We start from the raw sequence: 27,975 nt of genomic DNA, 5'->3' as shown, positions 1-27,975 counted from the left end.
GAGCAGTTCTTCAGATATTTGGAGAGCGAATTAATGTTCTGTAGCAATAAGAGAAAAATTAAAAAACATTCAAGTCATCAATCATACCTCTATTTTTCTCCCCACAGTCTCCAAACGTCCACAACTACCCCGATATGGAAGCTGTTCCCCTGTTGCTAAATAATGTGAAAGGGGAACCCCCGGAGGACCCGTTATGCGTAGATCACTTCCAGACACAAACTGAGCCAGTGGACTTGTCCATCAACAAAGCCAGGACGTCCCCCACAGCCGTTTCCTCCTCCCCCGTTTCCATGACAGCGTCCGCCTCCTCCCCGTCTTCAACTTCAACCTCTTCGTCGTCTTCTAGTCGTCCAGCCTCATCCCCAACTGTTATAACATCAGTATCTTCAGCATCATCTTCGTCAACGGTATTAACTCCAGGGCCCCTTGTTGCCTCCGCCTCTGGTGTGGGAGGCCAGCAGTTTTTGCACATTATCCATCCCGTTCCGCCTTCAAGTCCCATGAATTTACAGTCTAACAAACTGAGTCACGTTCACCGCATCCCCGTGGTGGTCCAGTCGGTGCCTGTTGTCTACACAGCTGTGCGGTCACCTGGAAATGTGAACAACACTATCGTCGTACCACTTTTGGAGGATGGGAGAAGCCATGGCAAAGGTAAGAGACACAAGCAAGCCTTGATTTATTTCAGCAGTAACTCTTCATTTATTCAGTGAGCGGACCCTAAGTCGTAGGCAAACACACTACATCCAAGGAAGTTCTGTGCAGAACGGCACAGAGGAGCCAGCAGATCCACTGCTGAGTAGAGCACAGTTTAGTAGAAAATAACCTCATATTTATATAGGTATATGCTTCAGTATTACTTAGTCCATATTTCTATATATCAAGTCATTTAATGTCAGAATTCAAATACCTAACTTTGCAAAATATTTTTACCTTCAAGTGCTTAGATAGAAAGTTCAATCTATAGTCAGCGTAACTGCTTGTGAGATGTAAATGTGTAAATCCCTTGTAGAGGTTAACCACTGTGAAATTTTTAAAAAGTGTATCAGGATGTTTCTTCTTTCAGTTGTTCAGACTGGAACTTAACTTGTCTGGCAATAATATAAAATTCCATGAAGTTCCAGTGGTTGGAACCTGATCGATCATTCACTTTTGAGTAATTTGTAAATTAAGTTGCCATTAAAGTAATTCTAAAGTTAGATGTTTGGCTACAAATGTGTTATGTAGTTTGAGTTCTTATCTTCATACAAGTCTAAGTTATTATTTTAAATAGCAGGAAGCCTCCATATGATAGAAATCATTCAAAATGCTGTATTAATATTTCCTTCTGGGGGTTAGAAGACAGAAAGATACTTTGTTACATGACTGTATGTAATAATACCAAGTTAATTATATATGATAGACAGCTGATCATGAAGTTATTTTTCTTCTTCTAAGTTCTTTTTGCTTCATTTTTAAATAGAAGGAATTGTAATAATAACATGGTGTTGATTTTTCTTCCCTTTCTATGAATCTAAAAACATAAGCCACCCTTCTATAGAGATGTAAAATGCCTATAATCATCAACTCATATGTGTGTATTTTGTCTTCAGAGCCTAGAAATGACGATGGATTAAGACTTAGAGTGCATTACTTTTTGCTTTGATACCATATTACTTCCGAGGCCCATAATTAAAATATGATGGGTGAATACATAAAACACTGCCTTCGTGTAAAATACTAGTAAACATAGTTGTTTTGGTTCTTGTATAAGGTAGGATTCAGTGCATAGGAATAACATTTGGTTGTGAACTTGGAGAAATTTTTGCAAACATACATTACAAAATTGTGCATTCATCTTTTGCAAGTTACTATTTTATCTGCTGTGAGTTTCTTCATAGCACATGACAAATTTCATCTTCCCAGTTTTACCACGTGAAAAATCTTGTGCTTTACAGCAGTCAGAGGTTTAAACTGCAAACTTGAGATCCAGACGCTCTGCTTACCTGACAACCTTTTTTTTTCTTTTTTTTTTCTTTTTTTTTGGTGCTTTTATGGGCAAAGGCCAGGAAGTAGTCCCACCACCATCTTTGTGAGCAGGTAGAAGAAAAAGAAGTGAGTCTTTACATAGATTTTTCTTGAGTCAAACCTTCTTTGATATTACTAATACTTCTGATCCAAATGAGCTAATTGATTTGAATAATAATAACATAACTAAAGGCCACATTAGGTATTTATTTTCTTTTATAATTTACAGATGTGCTTTAAATTTTTTAAGAATTAGGAATTAACAACTAGAAAAATTATAACCTCGTGTATTACATTATATATGTGTATATGTGTACACCATAGAACCCAATCTTTTTGCAATAACACTTATGAAAAATATTGCTTTTATTGTGAAGGCGATTGATAAGGATTTTAACACTGTTCATGACCTGTTTTTATAATTTTCATGCTCTAATGAAGGAAACAAAAGAGATATCTCTTTTATTTGCCATTATTTTATGGGAGAGATTACTTTTATTTAAAGTTTACTGCCAAAATTTAATTTTCTGGAAAATTTATCTTTGCAGAAGAACTGTGTTAAGTAAGACTCATGCTGTAATTTGTTCTCTACATGAGTATATTTGTTAGTTTCATGCAGTGTTTTCTATTCAGTAGTTTCCTCATATCAAGAGTAAACATTTATATAACCATAAACACACTAAACTATAATGTGGATGTTAACAGCATGAGATTTGTGGTCAAGGTTGTATGGGTTAGAATCCTAGTTCCCTCACTTCCAGCTTTGGACTGGGCAGTAACTGGGCAAAGTTATTTAATTTCACTAATCTTCATTTTCTTCAGTGATAAAATGGGAATAACAGTATATATCTTGGAAGATTATTGGGAAGATAAAGTAAGAGCTTATGTGTAAATGTCTAGCACTGATCAACTATCAATAAATGTTTGCAGTTATTTATCATTATTATATCCCCCCCAGAAAAAATACCTGAAGCAATAATGTTCAGAAATTTTTTCTCTGTCTTATAAAAACAGAAAGTTGGAGGAAAAAAGACTTATTGAATTTAAAAGTGAAAAACTGCTTCCAAGAAGTTGGTATAGAAATGCTTCTCAAAGTTGTTACAACAAATTATAAGGGATGAGAGTTTAGGATGAGAATTGTCTGGAAAATCTCATACTTTCTATGTTTATTAGTTTATATAAAGTTTTTATAATCCCCACGTTCTACAAATATTGCTACAGCATTTTATAAGTTTTTTTTATTGTTTAATTGATTAATTAGATGATGGTAAAATTGTCTAGTGGAAGAGGCCTGCCTACCTCACAGAATGAATAAAGGAGAGGGCATTTCAGTGATTCCTCACGTCTTTATTTTACATATATGCACTGGGCACTGGGCCAGCAATGAAATGGCTGGGTGATAAAGGGAGCCCTATTTCCATTCTCAAATAGGACTTGTATATCTGGTATGGATGAGCAAAAGAAAATACAATAGGGGAGTTGTTTTTTCAAAATGCTACTAATAAAAATACAAAACTATTATAAATGTAGGTGATTGTACTAGCTAATTACCTTCAAAGTTGGTATAACATATCTGGTCTGTGGTAGAGAAATAGATTACCTTACATGACACTACACAAGGGACTGTGAATGATTACATCTGTATCTAAAATAACATGAATTGAGTCATTTGTCCATTCAAGTATTTATTGAGCATCTCTTATGGATCAGGCATTTTATTGGCACCAGAGACATAGTGTTGAGCAAAACAGATGCTGTTTCTATCTGAGTGCTTGTAGTCTACTGGGAGATTTTGACATCAAACAGAAAAATCGTACAATTAACTGATAACTGTGGACAGAGTTGGGTTAAAATGTAGACCAGCCATGGATGTGCCTAGGGCAAAGAGTTTAATTATAACTGAAGAGAGAGAAAGTTGTATATGACAGAAGTATTTTCATACAGGGTGTTATATGTGGTTGGAAAAAATGTTTTTGCTGTGATGCTCAGAAAGAGGTGTTCGGGGCTTGGGAGTGTGGTGGGCTGGAACTTCCGCACGGTATGCTCGGATGTGAAAAAGCATTCTAATGAGGAGAGAACTCCAGCCTATCCAGTATTTATGGAATATGGTCTAAAGGAATGGCAAGTCGTCAGCTAGCCCAGGGCACCAACAGATCTCAGTTGGGTCTTGAATGTAATCTGTGATATGAAGGAAAATGGCATGATGTTCTGGAAGGCACAGTAAACACAGTGTAGACTAGAGCCATCAGAGGGGTGCTGTCAGAGAAGGTCTCCAGAGGAGGACATTTTTCTGCTTGATACAGGACAAAGTAGCAGTTAGCCCCTCGAAGTGATAGTGCTGGGGGGTAGAAGGCTCTCCACAGAACCTGAGACCTGTTATTTATAAACAAGACCCTAAAGGGATGATTTGACCTTGTAAAGGAATTTCGGTTCAGCCTGGGGAAGTTTTTGGTAGATTTCCCAGGAGATTTTCATTAGTTTTTACAGATATTTAGCAGCAGGAAGCATAGAAGGTCAAAACAAATCACAAGCAAAGTTGTTCTTTGTTTGTTATTGCCTTGATGGAAAAGTAGGCACTTTTATGGTTCTCTTTTCCTTCCTTCCTTTTGATCCCCTGTTAAGGTGAGGGAAAGAGTGTTTAAGAGAATGCAAGTGAAGAGAGCGTTTCACAGAGGGACTCATCAAATGTATCAAAAGCTTCTAAGGGGCCAAACAAAATGAGGACTAAGAATGGAGCATTTTGGGAGGATGGAGTTTATTGGTGACACTGTGTCAGTGGAGTGGTGGGGACAAAGGGCGGACTGAAGTGAGTTCATGTTCAGATGGGACGTGAGGCAGGGGCGACAAAGTCTAGACAACTCTTTGGAGTAGTTTTGCTGGAAGAGTTTTGGAGGAATGGCATGATAGCTGGAGAGGCATTTACGCTCTCAAGGGAGAATTTTAAAAGAGGCAGAAAGTATAGCATATTTGTATTCTGTCAAGAATAATCCAGTAGACAGTTGAAAATGGGTAATTCTAGAGAGGGAAGAATTACAGAAGCAAAATTGTTAATTGCACATTAGTTGCATGTATAATTTTGTGGAAGTAACCTGCATCTTGCAGTAATTAACCCAAATTCTAAAGACAATTTATTAGATTGACACAAGTTTTAGGAAAAAAGATACATAATGGAAAAGGAAAGAAAATGCAAAAAACAGCAGATAATGATCTAGGATTGACAATGAAAAGCAAACAGGAGTTCAGCAAAATGTGGGTTCCACTGAGAATTATAAAAACGATACCAGCATTAATATGAATATAAGATCAAACATTTCTCATTCACCACTTACTGGAATGTACAGAATAATTAAAAGAAAAAGGTAACCCCCAAATAATTTGTTGTTTAAAGACATTTGTATAATTGAATATTAATAGATATTACATTTCAGAAACGCAGAACACTTAAAGAGCAAGGCCGTAGCCAGTCTGTGACCATCCAACTAAAGAGCTTAAAAAAAAAAAAAAAAAAAAATGGATTTACTTTCTCCCTCCCATATGTGAGCTAGTCCTTTCTCCATGGAGCTAAAGGAACAGGTGATATCACCTTGATGCCCAGGAACGAGGCTCGAGCAAAGGTGTGATTGACCGGTGGCTTTGAAAAAGCCAGAACTGAAAAGCCAGCTGGGTATTTCACTGTTGCCCAGTATTCTTCCCTGACCACTATTGCATCCTTCTTTGCTACGTTATATAGATGGTCTGTTGGTCTGTCTTCTCCCCCTTTCCCCATATTGTCTTCTCCTTAGCCACCCAAACCCACTGGATGTCCCCGTGGCTGTAAAAAAGGAGATTGCCCAGCAGTAAAAGCTCAGCTCGTTTCCTATGCAACCACATTCTTTTTCCTGAAAATGCAACCCTGGCAGCCCAGCCTACCAGAAGTTTTACAAAACATATTTCTTGCATCAAGACTTTTTCTTATAATGATGTCATACTTGAAAAATAACTCATTATGGGTCATAAGTGCATTATTCCTGACTTCAAATATTTATAGGATAAGATCCTTGAGTTTAAAGTACTTTTTCCCCCAGATGTCTGACGAGAGCCTGTTGTTACTGCTGTTAAGAAACCAGCAGCCATTTGGGCATGTCATTTCTTTCGTCATCTCCCTTAATGAAAGCGTGTTATTTTTCTATTATTTTTAGATGAAGTGAGGAATCCTCCAAAACTATACCTTATTCCCATAGCACTGGTTCAGGAATTTCAAAGGGCTGTGGCTGTGAGCAAATCTGAAATACTCAAACCCTATTTCTTCCTACAGGCTTTTGCTTTTCTCAGCAGCCCACAGAAAGAAGCCACAAGTGTATTTTTAGTCCTAGGCCATTTATACTTGTGAAGGGAAATCTGGTCATTGCAGTGATTGCTGCAGAGCTGGTTGGAGGTTATGACTGTAGCTCCTGACCATCTAATGCAACTGCAGTTTTGCTCCCATGAAACTCTCCATTTCAGATCTCTTTGTGTCGCCAGTTTTCTTCTGCTGTCAGCTTTCCCAACGTTGATGTTTGTGGTATCTCATTTCAGGTCCAGGTTCATTTTGTTACAGACTTGCTTCTCCTGTCTACCTTACACATGACTGTCCTCTTTTAGTTCACCATTCAATGGATTCCTGGTATCATCTGTCCATAGGATCAGAATAGTCCAGGGCAGCTGACTTATGCTCATGTATATGGTTGTCTTGGCTTCTTGAGTGATTGAACTACCACAGCTTCCTTTGGTAAATGTATTCTACTTATGCTTAATTAAGTATGATAACTACTAGATACAGATTCCTATTTTAAATCTGAATTTAATGTTTATTGACAAACCATCTAGTTACTCAATCTTTTATTGTTAATTTTTTAATGTTGCTTATTGGGAAGCAGGAATGGATGGTTGCTGAATTTTGGCTTATTATTCTTGAATTTAGATTTTGATAGGACTTGAGTGTTTTATTACTGTCATTATAAGACAGGAACATGTCAAATAGAAAGGCAGCCAATTTTTATGAAAAACTGAATTTTAAATAGCAGGTCAGAATATTTTATATAGAAACGTTGGTCATTTGTTGTTTGGTTTTACCTGATTTTCAACAAGGAGTAGAAACTTATCTGTATTTTTTCACTTCTGGGCGCCCATAGGAAGTTGAATGGATTCCATCAAAAAAATGGCTTCTTATATGCTCTTGTTTATCTGAAATACCCACAATCTGTCGACTCCCCTGTTTTGTCTGGCATAGACTGGGTTAGGTCTAAAATTTGATGATAATAACTGTCTTGAGAGAGGAGACAGAAATTGTATGTACTGTTCTAAGAGAATTAGCAGAAAAGAGAAAACTGTAAATGTAAACTGTAAAATGTCAAGGAATGAGTTTGGCTTTTCCCCCACACAGTTAAATAGTAAATAAAATTACAAAGGGGAAAAGAAGAGAAAAAAGTATGGCCTGCAGAGGCGATCCACATTAAGAGAGAGGTGATACTTCATTCAGAGGTAGATATTATGTAAGGAAGCAAAGATAATAGACAAGAGACAAACCCATTCAATAGATAAAGTAGCTAAAGCAAGGGGTTACCAAAGTGGAATTTGTGTCCATTCTGTTATTAAGTGATACCTAGCACACCATTTTAATTTGTTAGGTCAAGTGCCTCCTAGGATAAAGTGGTCTAATTTATATTTAAATAGATAGATGCTTAAATGTGATATATTACTAGTATTTAGTCTAAGGTTAGTCTCTATGTTCATTTTTCACCACACTTGAAAAGTTTTCTCTGATAATATTTAACACATTGAACATTAACATACTGGATCTTGAAATATAATATCTTTCCTTTCCTCTATAGTTTCCTTTTTTAAGAACAACTTTTTTCTCTCCTGAAGTCATGTTCTATTTAAATATAAAGCTTCTAATTTCAAATAGTACAGGTGCTGTTATGCTGCAAGGAAATTCTTATTTTACATATCAGATTGCAGATATTTATAGGATTCTTTTGATGATGTTTGGACTTATATACTCATTGCAAGAAACCTTTGGTTATTGGATGGATATATCTATATATAGAGAGATATAGATATCTATCCTTATCTGGATATATCTATATAGATACAGTTATTTTTTGCAAATGGGCATTTTACCTAGTGACTCTTAAGACCTGGAAAGAACAAATGAAAGAAGGAAGAATATAAGATCCAAAAGGGAAACTTGGTCTTAGAATCCTTGCCAGCACTGTTTTAAATTGGCTTTTTAATTATTTATAACCCTCTGGCTGTGGTTTCTGTCTCCCGATTTTTTCTCACTCCCTCAACAATAATTCTTTTTCTATTCCAAGCTCTGTTACTATTTTCTCAGCCCCTTCTCTCTGCCCGTTCTCCATTGTTAATGGAGAATTTGATTAACTGTTCTTCCACTTTGTGTTCTTTACAAAAGAACAAATGGATATTTGTCTTTCTTTCTAATAAATAAAAGAAGAGCTACCAATTTACAGAATAATCATCACGTACTCCATCTTTCCTCCAGCCACCTTCATGTGGGGAGAATGCTACTTTGATCATTGGCCAGTTGTATGTGTTTTTCATGACCAGGTGTCTTCACCATCGTTTTTCTTCATTTTATCAACAAATGTTTTATGGACCAGTTATATGGCCAGAAATGTCACTATGGCGATTTTTAAAATAACTTCTCTTAAAAGCCTGCTTTTTAGTGTACAATACACTAAAATGATACTGTTCACACTGTGAGTCGTTTTCCTGTTGATGAATCTTGAAATCAGTTTATTAGCTTATAATCAGCATTTTAAAGAAATTAAATAGGATGGAATTGATTAAGAAATATGGGAGTATCACCCAAATAAGTATTATATCATGAAACTTTTACTTCCATACATGCAAATGCAGTACTGTGTGTGTCTGTATACTGTCTGTGTACTGAGTCATATTGAAATATGTATTTCTTACTGTAGTTCCTGTCTAAAAAGTTTGAACGAGACTACATGGAGTTCCGTCACCTTTAATTCAGATTCTTCCCTCTTCCTTTCTCTTTTTTTCCATCTCCCTCTCGAATACCCTTCTTGATTCCACCTTCTTTTCTTTACCCTCGCACTCTCCCATCTCCCCTCCCTTTCTGTCTTCTTTCTTCTCCCAGGTGTCCTTCTCCATCTCCCTCCACCCTTCACCATTCTACCTTTTCTTGAAGCTTGATTCTTCTTCCTCTTCTATAGGTAACCAAATCACCTATCCCAGAAGTGATGTATTATGGAACTAAGCAACCTATATTGAAAATGATAGCCTTTGTACTGCCATCTAGTGGTGGAATTTTAAAATAATGTGAACGGAAAGAGTTGGAGGAACTCTATGGAATCAAGTTATTTCTTCTGTGATTGCTCTCGGGTTTTCCCAGCTGGTTTAGGGTTGTCAGGGAGTGCAGTGAATATGCTCTTTTAAAGTGAAACTTGAACATGAATTTGAAACCTAACTTATCTACTTTGTTTTAAGAAGCATCCCTTCTACTCACTTGTCCTACTTCCCATCCTGCACATTTGTATGTGACTTCTGTTTAGTAGAAGTAAAATGCTACTTTCTATGTATCTGTGCTTAGTTCTTTTTGTAACTGTGGATTGTGTTTGTTGGGTTAGTGGACGCACGTATATGCCGACTTGTGAACTATTAAGTTTTATTGAATGTCATAGAGAAAAAATAAAAAGAGAGTTATGTCTGGGACAGCAGGACTGCAGGAAGACAGAAAATAGGAGAATTTGGTGAAACTGATAACTGGGAGTAGCCCTTGGAGAATTCATCAGAGAACTGCCTTCTCAACAGCTAGGGACTTAGGAAAAGCTCAGTAGAAATGGAGTAGAATTTGAAAGATATTCCCATGGTATATGGGTTTCTCAGTTTCTCAGTGCGAGAAAGACCTAGTGGGACTGGGGTGACCTACAATAAGAATAAACTTTTCTGTTGACAAGAACTGTAGTTGCTTATATAATGCAGTATATATTATTATAAATCCTCACTCACAGGATAAAATAGGCTGACATCTCCCAAAATCCATCTGGGCCTCATTAGCTACAATTTTTCCAACACATTGCGTTGTGCCTGACAGTAGTCAATGTTCAGTAAATACTTAGTGAATGAACAAATGAATTAATTAATGTAGGTGCAGTGTTTTATATGAGGTGCTCAGTTAGAATGCCATGGCCAGTGCTGGTCTCTAGTCCTAAACTCTAAACATAAAAGGAACCCTTCCCTGTATGGTGAGGTAGAAGAAGCAACAACATAAAGTGGAAACCAGCAGGGTTCCTCATATCCCCACAGTGTGGATCCTACCACCCCTCCCCGCCAGGCTGTTGCCATTCCACTGAATATGTCTCATGTCTCAGCCAGCATTTCCATGGATTTTCATGATGACAACTCTCCCTTTATCCATGTAGTTTCCTTTTCCTGGACGGCCTTTTCTTTCTCTGGAAAAAGACCTGGTTCAGATGCCTTCTTTTCTAGAAAGACACATACCAAATTGTATTACAATTTATGCCATACATATACACCTACACATAGATATACATATATGTAAAATATATTCTCTTGGCTCAATATATTTGGCTCAAATATATTATATATAATATAAAACTTTATTATAATGGTATCTATATCATGGCCTTACTGCTTTGTCCAGTGTCTGGCACACAATGAACAATAAATGTTTGCAGAATGAATGAATATCATTCCCAGAGCTGTTACTCTCTTATGTCAGTGGGCCATCTGTAATTCCCTGGTGTTTTTGAGTATATTGTTTCTTCTGTTTCCCAAGTTTGTTTTATTTCATTGCATTTAATATTGAAGAATAATATTTGGTGGTACATTATAGATGCTTGATATGATTTAGGTTTTAATGTTTTCTGGAGTTGAACCCCTGTGGGTGAGACATATTCTTATGGCTTCTGAACAGTCTTAATGAAAAGATATTGCTGTATGAAAATTACAGCCAGTTCTTATTTATTGTTTTACTCTCAGGTAAAATAGTTTACCTGTGAAACTAGGATAAATAATGGCTTTGATTGGATCTAGGCAATTAATAGAGTCTGTGAGGTTTCTTATGTAATAGTAATGCCAATTTCATTTCCCAGTCAGGGTGAAACAAATTACACCTCCTATCCCATTGCAGTTAACTGTGTCAGCATCACACTACCATTAAAATCTCAATAAAATCTGAAAACTGTGGAGTATGGATAATCCCACTATAAATTGTAATAAAAATTACCCCTCCAGACTCTGTATTCTCTCCATGAAGTTCATAGACAGTGTCTCTTTGTACATGAAGTTTTATGAAATAAATCAACCAGTTCTCCTGTCCTTACCAGATAGCAAGCTGTTTTGATTTAAAAGCTGATAACGGTACAATCAGTTTTTGGTGTTTGCAGTGCATTTTAAAAACATAAGTTTCATCTAACAAACCTTGAGTAGAAGGAAAATGCTACTTTTATTTGCACTATGCACCGAATGTCTCTTTGTGAGAAAGAATAAATGACATTTTTACCATGGTGGGGCCCGTTTGTTGCAGCCATAAAACAAAGATTTCGTTTCTTTCCACCAATCTCTAATTTTAAAGGTATATTAAGCAAACCCAAGCACAAATCTAAAACAGCTTTGCTGAATTGCTTCAAATTTTCTGCGTTTAGAAGGAATTGTCAATTTCATGATTGCATTTTTGTCTCATCTGTGCTAAATCCAAGAGCTGCCTAATCATCTCTGGTGTGGCCTTTGTTAGGAGTAGATGTTTTGTCAGTCCTCTATAAACACAGAGCCCTTTAAAACAGAGGAAACCCTCCAGAGACTTAGGTTGTAAATCTGCAAAGAACATGAATTAGACTCTGGAGGAAGTCATATGTTATAATAAAGGTAAAGTAGGTAGCATTTGACGTGAAAGTTAAAGAAGCATAAGGCTTTGCTACTTGGAGTAGGCAGAAGTATTCCAGCCAAGGAAAAGAGTGAACAGTGAGGACAGAGAATGAAGGGTACGTAAAGAATGAAGAATAGTGGAGCTTTACTGAATCTTAGGCTATAAGGCGCGTGCGCACACACACACACACACACACACACACACACACACACACACACACACGGCATAGGGTATAACATATACATTGCATACGTGAATATACTATGAATTACTTATAGGGGAGGACCTGAGATTCTCCTTCTCTGAAAGAGAAAGACTTTTTAACTCTTAGTTTAGATGTACTTCTTACATCCTTTGTGAATATGACTCTTCCTGCTGTGTGTAGAGAGGAAATAGTGAATAAAAATGGCAAAAGAAAAATATAGGAGAGGTATATTTCTCAATTTTTATTTTTATAACTCATGTCCCCTGAAATGTTGTCTCAATAGATTTTTTTATGTATTCCCAATAGCCACAAAAACTGTAGCATTTCACTTTCTGTAGTTTTCCTTAGGAAAAGAAGTTACTGATTTTGCATTACCAATCTACAGATGCTCGAAACCCTCTGAGATTCTCATCTGCCAACCCCCCTGTCCAAATAGGAAATTCCCTTCATCTGTAGGTGGACTAAGGGCAAAAGAGTGGCAGCTAACAAAGGAGGTGTCAAAATTATTATTAAGATAAGAACTTGAAAAATCACAGCAAGGTCTTTTGGGATTGCAGTAAATAGGCTTACACAGCTCTTTAGTCCTTGGAGGTAATACTTTATTACAGCATAATAATTGCTTTTGAAATAATGACCATTGGTAATGAAGGAAATGCTGAATTATGGTTAGTCTATTTGAAGTAGGAGACAAAGTATGTAATAAATCTTGTATTTACTAAAAATCATTTAAATAATTAACCTTTATTGAACGCTTATATGTTCTTTGTGCTTTACATATATCAATCATCTTTAAGTCTTACAGTATAACCAGTGTATAGGTATTATTGCCTGTCTTTTACAGATAAGAAAACTGAGACTCATGTACCTTCCTCTACTTCTTATAAGGTCACAGCTTATTAGTGATAGAGCCTTGAATAAAATCACAACTTTTTAATACTTTTGCCATACTTTGCCATAATTAAAAAGGCATGCCTTAGTTATCTGGAGAATTTGTCAATATTAAATACCCCAATTTCATATTTTTTCAAATTAGGTACATTGTATTTTTAAATCATTTTATTTTTGTCAAGGTGTAAAATGTTACATATGAAATTATCTATATATAAAATCAAGTATGGGCCTCCCTGGTGGCGCAGTGGTTGAGAATCTGCCTGCCAATGCAGGGGACACGGGTTCGAGCCCTGGTCTGGGAGGATCCCACGTGCCGCGGAGCAACTAGGCCCGTGAGCCACAACTACTGAGCCTGCGCGTCTGGAGCCTGTGCTCCGCAACAAGAGAGGCCGCAATAGTGAGAGGCCAGCGCACCGCGATGAAGAGTGGCCCCCGCTTGCCGCAACTAGAGAAAGCCCTCGCACAGAAACGAAGACCCAACACAGCCAAAAATAAAATAAATAAAAATTAAAAACAAAACAAAAATAAAAAAACAGACAATGCTATACACTCTTAAACTTTAAAAAAATAAAAATAAAAAAAATAAAATAAAATCAAGTATGTATATGAATTGCATGAGGTAATTCCATGTTGCTAAATATTGACATTATGGTACCATTATGTACTTCCATTTTCTCCAGCATCTCGCAGCATTGAAAACAACAGCCTCAAGCTATAGGTTAACATTTCCTAGGTGCAGGGCAATTTTGTCAAAGTGTGGTTCACTGAGTTTCAGAGATCGACATCTGTGTCATTTTTCGACATATCTGGTTCCTGCCTGGAGCTCTCGTGAGCAGGGAATTGGTTAGACAGACATATACAACACAGCTGTGACTGTTCTGTCTTGCCTCGCTCTGGTAGTGGTTATTTTCTGAAAAACACAAGGGGAAACTACAAAATAAAGATACAGCCAGCGTTTATTAGTATCGTTATAATTATATTTATTTTTCTTAGATTAATGAGTTCAATAAAATTCTGAGCACTAGCCAATAGCTAATAATCATTACAACATTACAGCTTTAGAATTATCCTAGCTTATGTAGCAGATGTTCCAAAATGCCTTCTTTTGAATTGGAAAATAAATTCCATAAAATGTGTGTTTGGTTAACAGAGAATAGCTTCAAAGTAAGATCTGACATTTTCCAGTTTTTGTGTCAGTTTCTCTTCAGAGTCTCATATACTATATTTCTGTGTTTCTGTATCAATAGTTCTCTTACTGTTTTATGAAGTTTAGCAGAGAGTAAAATATCTTGTATGCTTTCCAAAATTGATTGGTATCATGATACGTGCTAGCAAGTAGATATTAAATATTTTCCTGCATATTCTCGAAGTCATGGTTGTCATGGAACATGACCCATTTCTCATCTAACAAATGGGCACTAACTGGTGAGCCCTTGCTTCCTGGCATCGTTGTGCCCATTGGTATGATCTACAGTAATCAAGGTACTATATACATCCAATTTATTGCCTCATTATTTACCTTGCAAGTAGGACAACTTATTAACAGGCCCCTTTATTTCCTTCCTTGGCCAGTTGTGATCATTCTTCATGTTAATCACCACAATAAGCCCCTCACACTTAAAAAGTAAACCCTTTTTCAGCTGTAACTTAAACTAGTTTTACCTATAGAATTTTGCATGATCTGATATAAGTGGAAAGTTACAACTTTTTCAGTTCATAAGTCTAAATAAGCCACTGAATGGTTTATAGTGATCTTTCAGTGTCATGCTCTGTATTTTTAATTATAATTATGGTAAACACTGAGACTAGAGTTATGCTTAATCAGCAGGAGTAAGCTGTCACACTCAGACTCTACTTGTTAACACTACTTATTCCATACCTCATTCCAGAGACCATATAAGGAATATTGGCCATGTTATTACTATTCAGCCAGTGGGTGGTTTATTTAGAGGGGCTTTGCATATTTGTAAGGTACAGGGTGCAGTGGTCATCTCTTATCTGGGCATGTTAGAATGCATTCAAAGAAGAGCTTGGAACTGTACCTTATTTAAGCATGTATATATAGATATAAATACATGAGATGTATGTATGTATATATATTCATATTATAAAATGATACCACCTAGAAACTGTTGTATTTAATACTTTGTAAACTAAATGAAATTAGTTGACTCATTATATAAACTTCTTGAATTTTTTTCCCTATATTGTACCATTTAAATAAGGGGAAAAGTCTTCATATTTATGAATTATTGAATGAATATGATGAGTATAAAAACCATTTATTTTCTTTCTTGCTTTCTTTTTCTTTTACCAAAACTAAATAAATTTGAACTACCGGATTAAAATTTTAAAAAAATATTTAATTCTTATTTGTTTACACTTTTGCCTTACCCAGGAATTATCCAATGTATTCCTTTCCGTTCACTTACTCATTTGATTAATGCACATTTATGATTCAGCCACAAGTTCAATGCACAGACAATGCCCACAAGAAGTGCATAGTCAAGTGGATGAAGGAGACAAGCATAGTGAGACAAGTGCTGTAATACAGATAAGTGTAGACTCACAGTGATATATCATAAAGGAGCACGAAGCTGGGGGGTTGGAAGGGGGTGGTCATGACTTCAGGAGAAGGGTGTTTCTCAGAGGAAAGTGTTACTTATATTATCCACATAAATGAGGAAGGAAAGGCAATTAAAAAAAAAAGATGCAACGTCCTGGAAATATGAAAGAGCATACTGCGTCCTGGTAGGTAGGGAGATTATACAAGTAGATAGGTTGGTATGGTTCAAGTGAAGGGTGTTTGTCAGAAATGGAAATGGGGTTCCAGGGGTATCCATGGATCTGGTCATCACAGCCCTGGTATGCCAAACTAAGGAGTCTGTATTTACCAAACACCTATTAGGGAGACAGACTTGTAAGTAGATGGGAGTAACATTGGTAATTTTCAAATTTGTGGATGAAGGACTGAAATAGTGACAATAAAGGAAAGGAGAAAAGTTAGGAGGCTATCTTGGGAAGCCACGTAAGAATTCCCAAAGGCCATTGCGGAGGCAGTATGAATTGGACATCTGATGGACAGAACTCATTGCCCAAATGGATGTCAAGGATGAAGGAAAAAATAAATCTAGGCTAGTTCCCAGGTTCTTGTTTTGGCAATGTTGAGAAAATTCTTCAGTGGAACAATATATGAATTGAAAGATTGTACTGAGAATTTTACCCAGAAAACAAGGCAAAGTAAAAAAAAATTGACAAAAATATAAAAGAAAAGTTAAGGGCATGAATTGAAGTGTTCCAACATTTATCTAAAAGGACTTCTATAAAATAGGAATAGATAGAATACGATATTCAAAAAAGCAGTGTTCAGAGGAAGATCTGAGAATTTTGGAGAATTAAGGGATGACATGAATCCTAGACTATAGACAAGTCAGTAAAAATAAATCCACATCTAGACACATAGCAGGGAAACTGTCAAGCATGAGTCATAAAGAAAATCTCAAAAGCTTTTCTACAAAGGAATTAAAGAATGACAGAGGGTGTCAACAAAAACAAATGCTGGAAAGCAATGCCGTAGTCTCTTCAAAGCACCGGGTGAGGGATCCTAGAATTCTGTTCTCAGCAAAAGTCAATTCAACTGACAGTAAAATGAAGAAAATTTTCAAACATATATTGACTAAGTTTACCACCCACACAAATATGCTGAAAGAAGTAAAGGATATGTTTTTGAAAGAAGAAAAAAACCTGAAAGGGCAGGTGAGCTTAGAACTGGTTTTAAAAATATAGATGAATATCTGCATAAAGAGATATATTTTAATTAACTCCCTAACACTGAAACATGAACCAGAATTTTGGACTATAATGAAAAAGAACTTGGGGAAGGTGGGAATGTTCACTGGGCTGAGTCCTTCTTGTGTTTGGGAGAAGAGATACATGGAATGACTTGAGCAGAATTTTAAATGAAAAGACTATAAATAAATCTCAAACGTAATGTGAAATTGTAGAATATGATATTATATATGGTTTTTATAGAGCAAAACTGCATTGGTGGTTGTTCCTTGATACATACAGAGTTAAAGCATTAAAATTTATATACACTAGGACACTATGGAAGAGGGAAACAAAATAGGGGAAAAAATGCAAAGAGGCAACTCTGTGATATTTTACTTTTTTTAATGATCTGAAAGAAATACTGTGAATGTTGAGATTTTTTAATCTTTTGGGAGATTAAATAGGTGATTATCATATATGTGTGTGGAATTTCTTAAAAATGGCATCAAAGAAAAGCTGTAAATAATTTAACTCAATTTTATAAGCAAGTGTATGAGAGAGCAACTGTTGGGTCATATGTGACATGGCTCTTCCTATTTTATCTTCCTTTTTTTTAAAATTTTTTCTGTTGTTTTTTTTTTTTTTTTTTTTAAAGGGAAGAACTATTTTTATTTTATTTATTTATTTATTTATTTATTATTTATGGCTGTGTTGGGTCTTCGTTTCTGTGCGAGGGCTCTCTCCAGTTGTGGCAAGCGGGGGCCACTCTTCATCGCGGTGCACGGGCCTCTCACCATCGCGGCCTCTCCCGTTGCGGAGCACAGGCTCCAGACGCGCAGGCTCAGCAGTTGTGGCTCACGGGCCCAGTTGCTCCGCGGCATGTGGGATCCTCCCAGACCAGGGCTCGAACCCGTGTCCCCTGCATTGGCAGGCAGATTCTCAACCGCTGCGCCTCCAGGGAAGCCCCTGTTTTTTTTTTTTAACATCTTTATTGGAGTGTAATTGCTTTACAATGGTGGGTTAGTTTCTGCTGTATAACAAAGTGAATCAGCTATATGTATACATATATCCCCATATCCCCTCCCTCTTGCGTCTCCCTCCCACCCTCCCTATCACACCCCTCTAGGTGGTCACAAAGCACCAAACTGATCTCCCTGTGCTATGCAGCTGCTTCCGACTAGCTATCTATTTTACATTTGGTAGTGTATATATGTCAATGCTACTCTCTCACTTCGTCCCAGCTTACCCTTCCACCACCCCCCCCCCCGTGTCCTCAAGTCCATTCTCTACGTCTGCATCTTTATCCTTTATTCCTTTATTCATTAGAACCATTTTTTTTTTTTTTAGATTCCATATATATGTGTTAGCATACGGTGTTTGTTTTTCTCTTTCTGAATTACTTCAGTCTGTATGACAGACTATTTTTAGTGAGGTCCATCCACCTCACTACAAATAACTCAGTTTTGTTTCTTTTTATGGCTAATATTCCATTGTCTACATGTGCCACATCTTCTTTATCCATTCATCTGTTCATTGGCATTTAGGTTGCTTCCATGTCCTGGCTATTGTAAATAGTGCTGAAGTGAACATTGGGGTGTATGTGTCTTTTTGAATTATGGTTTTCTCAGGGTATATGCCCAGTAGTGGGATTGCTGGGTCGTATGGTAGTTCTACTTTTAGTTTTTTAAGGAACCTGCATACTGTTCTCCATAGTGGCTGTATCAATTTACATTCCCACCAACAGTGTGAGAGGGTTCCCTTCTCTCCACACCCTCTCCAGTATTTATCGTTTGTAGATTTTTTGATGATGGCCATTCTGACCGGTGTGAGGTGATACCTCATTGTGGTTTTGATTTGCATTTCTCTAATGATTAGTGATACTGAGCATCCTTTCATGAGTTTGTTGGCAATCTGTATATCTTCTTTGCAGAAATGTCTATTTAGGTCTTCAGCCCATTTTTGGATTAGGTTGTTTCTTTTTTTGATATTGAGCTGCATGAGCGGCTTGTATATTTTGGAGATTAATACTTTGTCAGTTGCTTTGTTTGCAAATGTCTTCTCCCATTCTGAGGGTTGTCTTTTCGTCTTGTTTATGGTTTCCTTTGCTGTGCAAAAGCTTTTAAGTTTCATTAGGGCCCATTTGTTTATTTTTGTTTTTATTTCTATTTCTCTAGGAGGTGGGTCAAAAAGGATCTTGCTGTGATTTTTATGTCAAAGATGGTTGGATGGGAGAGACAATGGGAGGAAACAGTTTTCAGGATTTGAAGTGGTTGAAGGAGAAAAAAGGAATAACAATACCGAATAATTGCTTTGGTCCTTGACATCTTACTTAATTGGTAGTGTGAATGGGGTAGACACAGAGGAAGAGCTCTATTTTTAGCATACTAATGTGCATGGATGATAATGAGCCATCCGGGCTTCTCAGATCTCTGCTTGGCCTCAGGGCGAGCTAATGCTTAGTGCTGAGGAGGTGACTTTGGCAACTTTGGTGAAGGAAATCAGGGTACATGACATTCAGAATGCATACTGTTAGAGCATTATACATTTTAGAAGTCATCCAAACATAAATGTCAGTAGTTCTTACCAAAAAGAAAAATCTATTTTTCTTTATTACCATATTCAAAGAAAACAATATCAAATATTTGTGTTTGTTTAACATCTAAGCATACTGACCTCAAGCACGACACAATCTACCAGACATTGGCTTGGGAAAGTCCGAGACCTTACCCTCCGCGATAGCCCTTATCTTCTTCTCCTCACAGAACCGAGATGGGCTTTCGTAAAGAAGTTAGTGTAAACCCAGTTGAAAGTTAAGAAAGCTAAAAAGACAAGTGTATGCCTTTTACGCCCTCTCCCAATATAGCGTGTATTAATTAGCATATATTGTTTCACCTGGCCTGTCTCTAGGTAGAATTATGAGTTTGACCTTGTTCTTGGAGTCATTTCTGGAGAGAGCGCCCCCTGCCTGTATGGGCTCCTTCCCTGACCATGTTTGAGGGTAGAGTCCCCGCGCTCAGGAAGGGGTCTGTGCAAATGAGCCCCAAAGTAGTGGTTGTACCCGAAGACAAAGGAAGTTATGATTCCATTTCCAGGTGGTAGGGATCTCAGTGGCATTCTCAAAGACTAGGTAATTTATCATCCCCAAGGGGGGCTTTTAGGCAAAGCATCAAAATAACATCTCTTTAAAAACAAACAAACAAACCCCCCAAACAGAGAATGCATGCTTCTTAGGGATTGAGGGGAACTAATAGAATTGTCCTTTCTTCTAAAAGCATATCAAACATAGAATTGATATGGAAAACACCTTTAATCCAGTTTTGCAGAGCAAATATTTCTCTTTGGAGTTTGCATAAAATGAGGATGTGAGCAAACACATCCTTCAGCCTAGGTTGAAACAGAGGAAGAAAATGTAACAATACTTGCTTTTTGGCCCAAAGATATTTACAGGTCATTTTCGGGTAGTTATTCATCCCAGGTTAGGATGAAGCCAAACAATGCACTGCAAAGAGAAGAGTTAGCACCGACTTTTGCCATCATAAAAAAAATTATATTTCGGTATTTTAACACAGTAGACCCTGGCATTGACAGGTAGAACATCTAAGATGTTGGCTTTTCACAAGTATCCCTAGAAGTCTGTTATGTAGTACCTATATTTTGCTAAGTCACAAGTTAAAACTTTTTCTAACAAGTCACGTGAACATGGGAGTCAGTTCATGCCTGAGCCTCCAAACTACAGGACTCATTTCAGCAATGCTTTGTGCTCTCTACCTGTGGCCCACACAGTAACGCTAGTGAGTTGCTGGGGGGAGAGGCGTGTGTGTGGGTATGTGGGTAAATTGCTAAATGAGAAAGAAAACTTTAATAAAATTGTTTAAAATATGATGGGAAGGTGTGCACAAGAGATACATAACTCTGGATGGAAATGTATTACAGGGTATGTGGACAAGTGTGCCCATTCCCAAAACCAAGGGTGGAGAGAATTTTAAGAAGAGGGTGGAAGTGAAAGTGAAGAGGCATAACCAATGGTCTTGAAAGCTGCAGAGAGATCCAACAGCGTGTGTCTGTAATTTACAAATTTGAGGATTTTTAATAGTCTTGGAACAAATCTTCAAGAATTCCAAAGGTCTACTGTATGTCTAATAGGATGAATTAAGTCACTATTACATATCATGACTTACTTTTAATCTGGCAGGTTTAAGTATATTGTAAAATGAGGCGCAGAAAGCAAACCATTTGAAGAGGGGTTAGAGCAATAGTAACATTGATTCGAAACATGCGGTGGTACTTTTATGTGCCAACTTTTTTAACCATTTTACTTTGAAACTAGCAAAGAATCTTTCTTTGTAAGTGTAAGTCATTTCCATGCCAACTAACTATACAGAGCTTAGTTGATATAGAAACAGAACTATTAAGTTCAAGGTAGATTTTCTGCCATTTCTGAAGTATTTCTTTTCTTATATCTAAGCACCTTATATTTAAATCGAGGATCATGATTTAGTGGTATTAAAATCATTATAGCAGATCTCGATCTGTTTCTTGCAAGGTTCAATTGTACCCAGGTGACGAACCAGAAAACACAGAGCGGAAAGACCAACTAAGTGAAATAAGAAAAGTGAATTAAAATGCCACGGATTAATGCCTAAAATCATCTTCTTTGTGCCTTATGGATGAAAATGAGTTTGATGATCTCATTATGCACCATATGTACTCACCACAAATTCACTTTATTATTAAGTATTCTAAATCATCTCTGACTAAAGTAGATTCAGTTTTGAATAAATCAATTGGAGCTGGTTAGGTTGGGTTTTGAGCAGTTGTAATGAATTGAGAAAATGGAAAGGTAGTGGGAAATAGTGGTATAGTGGTATCTCAGAGGACTCCTAGAGTTCAGGGTTCTTGGCTGACTCTGGAGAGTTACATAAGGTTAGTGTAAGTATAGGGTAAAACCCCACTTATTAATGGAAAATTTTATGAATTCTTTTTAATCACAAAAGCCCTTTGTGCGCTAAGGCATACTTCCAGTGAACACAAGACAATTGTAAATCTCTATTCATTTTCTTTTTGTAGGTAAGAAAAGTAGTTTTAGTCATGATTCTTTAGAAAATGAAACCCTAGTTGCTGTTGTGATAATCTCAACAAGCATTAATTTTAAGCTGTATTTTAAAGCATTGAATTCCTTTATTGCAGTTTCCAAGCAGTAACTCATATTATAGAAATGATAGGTATGTTGATGTATTTAAAATATTTTCCTGAAAGGAAAGAAAAGCCTGTTAAATGTAATTTAGCTTAAAAAGTGAAGAAAAACTGAGAACATTTTCATTCCCATGTTATCCTGTGATCTATACAAACCAAAAAATATATAGAATTATCTAAGACTTCATAGAGGAATAGAAATTTAATGATTGTGACTTTCCCCCCACAAATGTTAATATTAGAATATAAGCCAGAATGTAATTTTTAAAATAAAATGTGAAATATACACTTTTATCATTATACTGCGGAATCTTTTGCCAGCTGGGAACCACTGTGATCATTTCAAGTAGAGATCTGCATTTATTACCATCATCTTCATCAGTAAATGTTACTTTTGACTGTGTACAAGGGAATGTAATCAATATGGTCTCTCCTTTCAAGGAGTAGATGGAATAAAAAAGGATGTAAATTAAATACATGCTTAAGTATAATTCAAAATGGGAAGTGCAAGAGTGCCATGAAAATATTTAAGTACAAAATATGGGTATTTTTTAAAAAGGAAAGTTTACATTTTTTTAGAAAATGAAAAGAAGGTTGATGAAGGAAGGTTTTTTGTTGACTGAATTGTGGGTAGAAGGGAATACCCATATGTAGCTGGATTCAGGGGCTTTGCAGATAAGACACATAAGCGTTCCAAATGAAAAATGAAATTGTAGAATGGTTAGTGGGCACTGCTGAACCTTATTTGTTGACGTGGTGGGGAAAATTCAAGGCTTTCAAATGAAGAGTGATTTGAGGAAAGTCCTGCATTCATTTAATTACTATAGAAATACTATAGAAGACAAATGTATGTAGCAGTACTTTGAGGGAGTTTATTGAGTTTATTATGAAAAGAAAGGAAGGGGCTCCAGAAAAATTGTGGGGTAAAAGCAGTAGCAATTAGCAGCTGGTTGAATGAAGGGGACACACATGAGATGATGAGAGCTCTGAACCTGGGTGACCAGGAGAATGATGGGTCTTTCCATTGAGACTTGAAAGAAGAATAGGACTGGAGTTTGAAATGACTTTCCGACAGTCAGGTGAAGTAGGATGCTGGAAATATAAATGTAAATAAACTGGGGTTTAGGGCAGAGGTTAGAGACGGGAACATGAATTTGGTGTTCATCTCCACTGAGATAGTAATTGAAATTGTAGAAATTGTGGAATTGTCTGGAATTGCTGAGAAGGTCACCAATAAAGAGAGGCAGAAATAAGAAGGTAGGTAGTGGAGTCTGAAGGGGAAACTAACATTTAGGTATATACAGAGAGAGGAGATGAAGAAGGTAAGAGGGAGAGAGACCCAAGAGAATTAAACAGTCTACAGCAGAGTCAGCAAATGCTTTCACCAAAAGGCCAGGTGGTATTTTACGGTGAGCCATATGGTTTCTGTGACAACTACTCAACTCTGCCATTTGAGCCCTAAAACGGCCAGAGACCAAATCATGAGCATGATGGAATAAAACTTTATTTATAAAAGCAGGTGGCAAGCCTCAGTGTGCCCACCCCTGAAATCAAGGGAGGAGAGAGATTTAAGAAGAGGCTGCAAGTGAAAATGAAGAGAGATAACCAACAGTCTTGAAAGGTGCAGAGAGGTCCGATGGCATTATCACTGAGAAGGGGACCTTGCACTAGGGAATTATAAGAACATTATGAGGTTATTTTTTAATATAATGGGGGCAGAAGCCATAACACCGACAAATGTGCAGAGAGGAATTGGGAAAAAAATGAGTAAGTTGCGTATTGTATCTGCAGAGTACCAACATCCCAGGATTTGCATAATTGATTGGATTTTTAAATCTCCATTGGGGGTTATCTAAACAATCACAGTTACTACTGTGTAGAGGCATAGTCACATTAGCAGTAACAAAAGTAAAGAAAGTAAGAAACAGCGCACAGTGGAAACATCAGTAAGTAGAGTGTGACCCAGGAGAGCTGGTTCTGATCTTGGAGTCCACCGGGCTTTGAGTCAAGCTTTATTTACTTACACGTTTTTCTCTCATCATCTATCTTGATATGCTAGAAAAATCAAGTATGTATTTGAGCAACTGATACTCTGAAACCAAATGAGGTGAGAACATCAGTTGTACAAATGTGTTATGAAAAGCCTGCTTCATAGCCCTGCAGGTAATAAAGTTCTACCTAATTTTTAATTGACTATGTGCGGCCAGCATGAGGTGACCAAAGAGAGAAAAGCTAGTGCAGTTTTTAGGGAATATTAATATCACTGATGATTGTCCTGCAGGTATCTCCATCTGGATCTCCCCCTGTGCTTGTATAGCCAGGGTTATTCTGATCAAATGACACAACTTAGATCCTGTCATCCTTTTACTTAATCTTTCCCAGTGGCTTCCTTTCCCACCCAGAAACAAAACTCAGAATCCTTCCACTGGCCATCAAGGCCTTCATGCCCACCCTCCTCTGTCTGACCTCATGCACTTTGCTCTCCGTTGTCTCAGCTCCAGCTATAACCTCCTTGTAGGTCCTCAGGCACGTAAAACCTGCTCCCACCTCAGAGCCTTTGCACCTATTGTTTGTTCTGCCTGGAATATCCCACCCCCATCCACCGAAATAAATAAGCCGCATCTGCAAGCCTCCCTCAGCTCCCCCAGGTCCTGGCTCAGGTGTCACCTTCTCCGTGAGACCTTCCTGGCCACCCTGTCTGAAATTGTCCACCTGCCTCTCAGCGACCCCCTACCCTCCCTTCCCTGTTTTATTTTCTCCATGGCACTTACTGTCTAACAGAGGATGTGGTTTTCTTACTTATTGATTTTTGTTATCTCTCTCTCCCCCCCTGGCCCCAGTACGAAACCAGGAATTTTTATCTACCTTATTCTCTCCTTTCTCCCCAACACTCAGAAGAGTGCTTGGTACCTCATAGGTACCCAATAAATATCTGTTGACTGAATACAAATCTTCCTTGACTTAAGATGGGGTTACATCCCGATGAACCCACCATAAGCTGAAGATATCTTAAGTCAAAAATGCATTTAATGCACCTTACCTTCTGGACATCATGGCTTAACCTCGCCTGCCTTAAACGTGCTGAGAGCACTTGTTAGCTTTCAGTTGGGCAGAATCATGTAACACAAAGCCTACTTTATGATAAAGTGTTGAACATCTCATGTAGTTTGTTGAATACTGTACTGCAAGTGAAAACCAGGATGGTGGTAAGTGTACCGGTCGTGAAGAGTTGTGATTGGGTGGCCGACCGGGAGCTGGGGCGCACTGCCCTGCACAGAATCATGACAGAGTCTGGCAGGGCATGTTGCTAGCCCGGGAAAAGAGCAGAGTTCAAAGTGCAGTTTCTAATGAATGCATATCGCTTTCACTCCACTGTAAAGTCGAAAAATCGTAATTCAAACCATCTTAAGTATGGAATGTTTGGATTAAAAGAAGTAGTGGTTTTAGGTATTGTTCAATATATATTCTCTAGTAGTATTTTCAGTTTAGGTGCATTTAAAAAGAAAAATGCTTGATTTGAATAAGTCCAGGGGAAGATGAGGGTTTTGTAAATAGTATTATATCGATATAAGGGAAGGCTGAAGGAGTACTAAACTTACTGCCAGGGTGAAACAGAATGATGACTGACTGCTAAGTGCCAGGCAGGGTACTTAAACACTTTGCATATATTATCTCATTTACTGCTCACAGCAGCAGTGGCAGGGGAAGAAAACTGAGGGTTAGTGGTGGGCAATCAATTACCCAAGGCCAGATGGCTGTAAATGACAAGTGGCGGGGCCAGAAGTCTCACCCATGTTCTCTGAAGCCAGAGCCATGTTTTTATTCTAAAAAAACCTCTGTGACTGTCATTTTTGGAGCATTCCTACGTTGAAAGTGCTGAAGGAGGACTCTTCTACTCTGGGATGCTAGGAATTCTCCCCCCCTATACATTCATTTTGCATTCCCCCCCCCCAATCCTCCCACTGCCCTTGTTTCTAGGGAAGCAGCGGCCCTCCTGGAAACCAAGGTTTCTGTAACTGGGGCACGCTTCAGGCCTTGGCAGGGCGAGCAATGAGGGCATCTGCAGGTCGCAGGCAGCCTGACAGTGACCGACAGGGGAAGAGAAAGGCTGGCAGCACTGCAGCTGCCCACCCGACAGCCTCACCCCGCTTCCGTCCACGTGCACCCCTCTCCCCTCCAGCCCTGATGGGCGGAGGTGAAGGCGACTGAATGCATTCCTTCTGGTTAGGAAACGTTAGTCTGTAAATTTCCATGTGGGTTCAAAGATGATTGTATTATACATAGTAAATATGGTGACTTAACGGGAAAGCTTCCTTTCCTTTAAGAATAGCTGAATGGACCAGTTCCTTCCCAAGGAAGTTAGAAGAGCACCTAGCCTGAGGTGACGGAGGTGAGAATGGACGTTGATGCCACCGTGTCTGTGTCAGTCCACTGTTACGTGGGGGGAAAGTAAAGTTTACATGTTTCATGTGAGTTCTAGAAAGGCAAACATAGGAAGTGTAGCTTTGGGTGATCACGTACCTGGGAGTTCTGCCCATCTGAGCCTCCTGTGAACTATGAACTTGGGTAGAAAAGCTTTGTTCACTAGAGCAATAATGCCAACTCATGGCCCCTTTTCCCATGGACGCCTGTATGAGGCACAGTCAAGGATCAAAGAAGACGCTTCTAAAGACAAAATACCTGTAAATACATTTTGCACATTTTGGATTAAGAAGTAAATAATGTAAAATAACATGTGGCATTTATTTTCCTTTATTGTATTAATAGCCCACTTAAATATATGCCACTGAAGGCCAGATTACCTCTTGGGAGGGAAATAGAGAGGAATGTGATAGGCTGACTATAATTGTAGCAGAGGTTTCTCCACATCGTTGCCAGGAAATTACTGGAAGGAGCTGGGAGAGTGGCTGGTATTGAAACCGTGCACCTCAGGTTGGGACTTGAACCCATGTGGCTGGGACTCGAACCCAGCCAAAACCCACAGTCTTCCAACTGAGATCACACACCTGGTGTCAGGACTTAATGAAGCTCAGGTTCTTTTTTTTTTTTTTTTTTTTAATTTATTTTATTTAATTTATTTTATTTTTGGCTGCATTGGGTCTTTGCTGCTGCACGAGGCTTTCTCTAGCTGCGGCAAGCGGGGGCTACTCTTTGTTGTGGTGTGCGGGCTTCTCACTGTGGCGGCCCCTCCTGTTGCGGAGCACAGGCTCTAGGCGTGCGGGCTTCAGCAGTTGCAGCACACGGGCTCAGTAGTTGTGGCTTGCGGGCTCTAGAGCGCAGGCTCAGTAGTTGTGGCACATGGGCCCAGCTGCTCTGCAGCATGTGGGATCCTCCCGGACCAGGGCTCAAACCCGTGTCCCCTGCATTGGCAGGCGGATTCTTAACCACTGCACCACCAGGGAAGCCTGAAGCTCAGGTTCTTGATGTCTCATCGCAGAAAGAATTCAGCGAGAGACAAAGTGATGGGCAAGAAGTGGATTTATTTAGAGAGAAGCACACTCCACAGACAGAGTGTGGGCCATCTCAGAAGGTGAGAAAGGCACCAGGGTATGGGGGTTGTCAGTATTTATAGGAGTGGGTAATTTCATAGGCTAATGAGTGGGAGGAGTATTCCAGCTATTTTGGGATGGGGCAGAGATTTCCAGGAATTGGGCCACACTGCCCACTTTTTGATCCTTATGGATCCTTGGAACTGTCATGGCGCCTGTGGGTGCGTCATTTACCTTGCTGATGTGTTCCAGTGAGTGTATAGTGAGGCTCAAGGTCTAGTGGAAGTCGACTTGTCTGCCATCTTGGACCCATTTGGTTCTAATCCGTTGATGTCATGTCCTCGGGCTGTGTCATTCTTTCAAAGGCTGTGCCCTGCCCCCCTTCCCTCTTGTGTCAGTACATTGATTTTTGTATTGCTGTGTGACAAATCACTCCCAAATTTAGTAGATTAAAATAGCAACTATTTTATTTACTCACAGTTCTGTGAGTCAAAAATTTGGAATGGTTTTAGCCGGGCTGT

At 38.2% G+C, this 27,975-nt stretch overlaps 1 protein-coding gene across 5 annotated transcripts in view; it reads left to right on the top strand.

The window, feature by feature from the left end:
- Window positions 1-27,975, top strand: part of KLF12 (KLF transcription factor 12) — a 461,389-nt gene that overhangs the window by 303,049 nt on the left and 130,365 nt on the right. For all 5 annotated transcript variants that reach the window (XM_082365992.1, XM_082365991.1, XM_082365989.1 and 2 more), the window contains one exon: window positions 108-654. In XM_082365992.1, the coding sequence (XP_082222118.1) occupies window positions 108-654 (547 nt within the window). The remainder of the gene's footprint in view (window positions 1-107; window positions 655-27,975) is intronic.

Source organism: Balaenoptera borealis (assembly GCF_965194805.1).
Source record: "Balaenoptera borealis genome assembly, chromosome: 18".
In the NCBI taxonomy this organism is placed as follows: Eukaryota; Metazoa; Chordata; class Mammalia; order Artiodactyla; family Balaenopteridae; genus Balaenoptera; species Balaenoptera borealis.
This window is presented reverse-complemented; position numbering and strand designations above follow the sequence as displayed.